Source organism: Melanostigma gelatinosum (genome assembly GCF_949748355.1).
Source record: "Melanostigma gelatinosum genome assembly, chromosome: 4".
In the NCBI taxonomy this organism is placed as follows: domain Eukaryota; kingdom Metazoa; phylum Chordata; class Actinopteri; order Perciformes; family Zoarcidae; genus Melanostigma; species Melanostigma gelatinosum.
The window spans coordinates 19,108,686-19,114,685 of NC_136637.1; the positions used below are offsets into that span (position 1 = coordinate 19,108,686).

At 45.3% G+C, this 6,000-nt stretch overlaps 1 protein-coding gene across 1 annotated transcript; it reads left to right on the forward strand.

The window, feature by feature from the left end:
- Positions 1-1,373: 1,373 nt before the first annotated feature.
- Positions 1,374-4,241, forward strand: igfbp1a (insulin-like growth factor binding protein 1a; the record flags this gene model as incomplete). Its single annotated transcript, XM_079267795.1, has 4 exons — positions 1,374-1,932; positions 2,071-2,240; positions 2,551-2,679; positions 2,966-4,241. 4 exons carry the CDS (start codon positions 1,374-1,376, stop codon positions 3,074-3,076), a joined length of 969 nt encoding a protein of 322 aa, XP_079123921.1. The 3' UTR covers positions 3,077-4,241.
- Positions 4,242-6,000: the final 1,759 nt, after the last annotated feature.

Genomic DNA, 6,000 nt, shown 5'->3' on the forward strand with positions numbered 1-6,000 from the left:
TTCCCCCCTGAATTGTAGTGAAATAGAATTACTAAGTGGCAGAAAATGGGAATACTCAAGTTAAACTAAGTACCTGAACGTAATTATTGTCCAGCACGGTTTGTAATCGGCCATAGTCTGATTGAATATACCTTAAGGAAGATGTCAGCATGTACATGGGGGGGGGGGGGGGGGGGGGGGGATATAAAACGCTCTCATGCCACATCATATAAGCATTATATAGCCCGGGGCTTTGCATCTGAGCATCACGTGAGAGTGACCGTTGGCGCCAGTTGACAGATGATGCAATACTATAACGCAATTGCATGTTCGCACAATGCAGCCCATTGCATCAGAAAAAAGTCGAGGTACAATGTGAAAATTGATACAATATACGAATGAAGAGAGGGTGGATTGAAGGAGGGATTTGCTCTGAGTTTTCGGTGTCCTTTTTCAAATGAAGGGAACACTACAACATGCCCGCCTGGGTTCAGCGGTGACAGCACACGAAATATGCCTTGCAGCAAGCCGTGAAAACGCGCGTGTTGTTCCAAGCGTGATCAAAGCCCCATAGAGAGTGGCAAGGCAGCGGGACGTGTCTGTGGACATGTCTGCACAGCCCCCATTCAAAGCGTGGCCCTATAATCATCCCAGGAAACGGGTAATTACAACGGGAAATCTCGTGGACTGAGCCCAAAAACCGGCTTCCGTGCGCGCGCAAAGGGACAGAGGGATCACATGCCAGAGTCCCCAGCCCCCTGACTCAGTGACGTAAACGGAGAGCCTCATTTGCGCAGCTATTCCTAAAAAGTCGGTTTTATTGTCCCTCTGCAATACACGGGTGCTTTCCCGTGCCAAATTGGAACCGTTGGTTCGCTCTCCACGCGCAGCGTGGGCGTGCGTAATGTGCGCTCATCACCAGTTTACTTCCAAGTTGTGTAAGAAGTACGGGAAGGACAATTAATAAAGAAACCGTTGTGCAGCGTTGTTCCTCGCGAGAGGAGTCGTGTCAGAGCAGAAAACACGGAACTGTTTCACATTTGAAATCGATTAAAATCAGCAACTGTGTGACGTCATATTGGAATATCTTCAACTAAAACAAACAATGAGAAAGAAACGCACTGCCTCTGTGGTTAGGCTACGAGAGAGAGTGGCAGCGTGAGGTAAAGTAGTTAAGCGTAGCACCAGCGTGAGAAGAAAAGGGGGGGTGGTCATTGATTGCAACATCAAACACTGGTGTCGTCACTCACCGCGATACGTGCAAGCGCTGCCTGTTCCAAATAAATATTGACGTGATTGTTGTATTCAAATTAGCTGCATGACCGGACATTGGCTGGCCAATCGGAGCCCGTCGTATCATCACACCTTCTTTCCAGAAATCATTCATAACGCCGATGCGTCAAACACTCACAGACGACCCGGCTATAAATACGGCTGCGCGCAACGCACAGTTAGACATTTCCCCAAAAATCAAACGAAAGGCAGAACTGAGCAAGAAGCGGCTTCCACCTTTGATTATCCTCTCTGCCTTGCTCTACATTTTATATTCTACATTTAGTTTCCAGCTCACTATGTTGCCCATGGGTGGATTATCTTTGAGGCACGTCGCGGTGGCAGCGCTGTGCTCCGTGCTGTCCACAGGGACGCTGGGGTCCCCGGTGGTGGGGCCAGAGCCGATCCGATGCGCCCCGTGTTCTCCGGAGAAGCTGAGCCAGTGTCCAGAAGTGGCGCCCGAATGCGCCGAGGTGTTGCGGGAACCCGGCTGTGGATGCTGCCTCGCCTGCGCCCTGAAGGCTGAGGAGCTGTGCGGGATCTACACGTCGCCGTGCGGCTCCGGACTGAGGTGCACCCCGAGACCCGGCGACACCCGGCCGCTGCACTCCCTCACCCGCGGACAGGCCGTGTGCACGGTGAGCACTGAGTCTGAGCCGACCCCCGAGCCCCAGACACAAGGTAGGCCTATAAAGCTCTACATTTATACATCCAGCAAATCCTCATTCTTGCAACCCCCCCCCCCCCCCCCCCCCAAAAAAATATACAAGTATAATTACAGTTACTTCCGCTTTACATTCATTCAATGTCTCTCTCAAGATCAGGGAGAGCCAGAGGCCGAGATGGAGAACGCAGCCATCGCGTCGGACCCCGGCTCCAGCCTCTACCTACCCGGCCACAGTCAGCCTTACGACCCGAGGGCTGCTGCTGACGCTCAGGAGAGCATGAAAGCCAAACTCATCTCCATCGGCAGGAAACTGGTCGAACAGGTGAGACCCCCTCAAAAAACGCTGTACCAGTAGCCTATCATTGTCTGGAATCTATGAAATCCCCCGGTGTGTATGTTACTAAAAGTTTTGGGGAGGTTTGGGGAGGGGACTCGTGCACCACTAGGGGGAGCTCGCGTGCCGTTGAAGTCGATGATGGGGGAGACAGAGAATGGGGGATGCTTGTTGTTATACGTTTTATATTGATGCCAGCCCACGTGCTTGCTGATGATGAAGCAGTGTTCAATATTAATGCTGTGTGTCGGCTACAGAGCCCAGTTAAACCCTTCTTTCCCCTGCGTCCTCTCTACAGGGGCCCTGTCATGTTGAGCTGCAGAGAGCCTTGGACAAGATTGCCAAATCTCAGCAGAAATTAGGGGACAAATTAACCAGATTCTACCTCCCCAACTGTGACAAACACGGGCTTTACAAACCCAAACAGGTACTTATCTTTAGCTAAAGTGTGTGTTGGATTCATAACTCCACTCAGCATGAGATAATCTCACCAAATTGTGTGTGTGTGTGTGTGAGCCAAGATTTGTATCAACCACAGTATTAAAAGTGTGTGAGTGAGTGTGTGTTGCAGGCAGGGTGTTTTAAGTGTGTGTTTCGTTTAGTGTGATGTTACATACTCTTGGTAGTGCTGCATTGCCATGTGTGTATGACATATGAAATGAAAAATTCAAGCAGCTGAATAAAATGATGTCCTGTTTCTTTTTCTTCTGCAGTGCGAGTCCTCTCTGGACGGACAGAGGGGTCGATGCTGGTGTGTGAACCCCTGGAACGGCAAGAAGATTTTAGGTTCGACTGACCTGGCTGCAGATGCCGAGTGCCCTTAACTTAAAGAGACCAACCGCTGAGTTAGAGCTACAAAAAAAAAAAAAAAAAAAAGAAGAACTAAGCCACTGATTTTTCCTTTTTTGATAGCTGTTTATTTATTGATCTTGTCCATGGTGGTGTTTAATTCAGGTACACTGTCATTGCGGGGCTTCGGGTCCCAGCTATACCCTGATCCCCAACCCCCCTCCTCTTCAAACACCCGTCCCAAAGAGAAAAAAATATCTATTTTTGTTTTTCTGAAAAGAAGATTTTAATATTGATGCATACACTTCTACTCTTCAGCCTTATTTATTTCAACTTTATTTCATTTTATTTGTTATTTGTAATTATTTTACGAGTATTTATATCGTTTTTTTTGCCTTATTGTTATTATTATATTATTATTTAGTATGGGTGTATAAAGTGTACATCTGTATCTTGGCTCTGAGTAACTCCACTAATGAGTTGAGCTTGCTCTACCCTTAAGGAGTTGTCTGGAGGTTTGGTTTGTGATGAACCAAGCAAGAACAAAAGCACTGAGTTACCAAATGTCATTTAGAAATATTTCTAAATGTTGTTTTTATGATTCATTTTCACCTTGCTGCCATGTTTTTGTTGTTGTTGTTGATTTGACACATGATCAGCTCTTGTCAGTGAATGCAAAACTCTCAGTCGGGAATCCTTAAATAGTACTCAGAAAACATTTCCCATGGTTCCATGGGGTTGCAGTTTGCATGACAGGCAGTGCCTCCCTGCGCCGCCTCTCAGACGGGTATTTCTACATTAACCTACCTCCAATATTCATGTGTCTGCTGTAAGTTGTGTCGCTGTACGGTATCTGTCAAAAAAGACTTGCTAGTTTATTTTACATGTTGCTGTTCTCTCTGACCGAGAACACATGACCACAAAGAGCGAGTCCCTCTGCGAACCAGGCCGTGGGACGCCTTTGCTCTTCATCTACATGCTGCTGTTGGAGAAAGAATTATTGTTTGTGCGAGTCTATTCCAAAGTGAAAAACTGCTCACGTGTGTATGTAAACTGTTGGAATTGAGATGTAATGTAAGAAGAAAAAAAGGTGATATATTTCATAAAAACATTAACCTCAGCTGTGCGCCCCTGGCCTCTCTTTCACCTCAGACAGGTTTACTTTGTGCACAAACATCCATAGGTGGCAAAACATCAGAATCATAACAGCCTCATCAGGACATTATGAAAGTCTGTGTGTAGATGCACCCCTGCACCACATTTTCTATATTCGGCGTGCTTGTGTGCAGTGTTATCACGGGGATCTAAAGTGGAGGTCCTTGTCTAACTTTAGACAAGGCTCCACGCTGCCTTTTGACCTGCTCTCTGTTTGCCTTGGTCGGGCACAGGAATTCGCCTCAACCTCTTGTGCCCACTGCCAGCCTGCCCGGCACCACCAGATTTATTTTTATTCTTCACAAATTGAACCTTTGCTTTATCCTTATTGACACATTCCAAGACTGAGGGGAGCCCGATTGCATTCAAGGACTTCAAGAGTCCCGATCGCCTGCAGAAATGAAGCTGAGATGACCGTCCTATTGGTGACAGCACAGACCTCATTCTTCCCAGTGATATTTTAAAAAAAAGTCTCGGATGACACAGAAACAAACATCAGGGACAGCATCTTAAAATGTGTTCACTTTTTATTAAAAAAAAAAAAAAGACATTAAATACAAATCATATTTTGAATCAAAATCATTTCATTTCTCAGAGAAAGTAATAGCGGTGTGATTTCTAGTTAAGTATCATGAAAAGTTTGAATAATAAAAAATAAAAAAAATCCTCTTTGAAGGATAAACATGAAACGAAAAACAAGATACATTGACCCGTGAACAGAGATTCTTAGCATGACCAGCAGGGGAAAAAGAATGATAGAAAATAAAAAGTGACGTTACAGAAGTGTGACCGTGGCTCTGCAGACCGAGGCGGGATGGCTGGGTGTGCATGGAGAGAAGTGACTTATTAAGAGGTGAGAGGTTCACCGGCCTTAAGTAGCAGTGAACTAAGATGACCAGAGACCTGAGTGCCTGACTGACACAGATTTTACCCGAGGCTGAAACTCGCCTGTTGGGCACGGAGCTTACAAATGACTCTGCTGAGCAACAGAAGGAAACGGTTCATTTAAAAAAAACAAAAAAAAAAAAACATTCATTAGTGATTATATTCCCCAAAATACACTGAATCAAATACACTTGCTGTGCAATCGGTGAGTCACTAAATTGTTCATAAGAAAACCTAGTTTGGATCAGTTTATAATTTTTTCTTAGATAAATAATTGTATTTTTTAAGTACTGTACATGATGTATAGTCAGACCACATAGCTGGCCAGGAAATAATAACAATAATAATAATATATAAAAAGTCACACTTACAAATATGAGGGAGGGAATAGCTTAAACATATTTGTATGTATGCTCCTCCCCGTACATCAAGTCTTTGAATAGATGGGATAAAGCACCAACAGGTTGGTTGTAAGTTGCTGCTCAATATTAAAGGACGTGTACAGCCGATTTTCATGCTACCAAGCTGCTGGGCAAGCATTCTTTATCAGCACTCTCTCCACTTTTCAAGTCTTTACACAGGATGTGGGAGAGCATCGGGCAGGAAGCTCCTCGGGGAGAACCTCCCTCAGACCCCCGACCACTAGTGTGAATGCATATTTGGTGCTGTGTCCACCTTGTGGAGATTTGTTGGCATATGATCATACAAGCATTTTTTCAAAGAAACAAAAACAACAACAACAAAAAAGAAAACAGTTGCATTGAATGGAAAATTTCTGAGGGGCTGTTCGCTAAGCTTGGTGTCAGAAGTCCTGGTGTAGCTTCGTTGTTATTTCCCCCTCCTCCCTGGGTTATTATTGTTTTCTTACAGTATCACAATGTTTCATCTGACATTACCTCTGAGGACAGGTATGCAGATG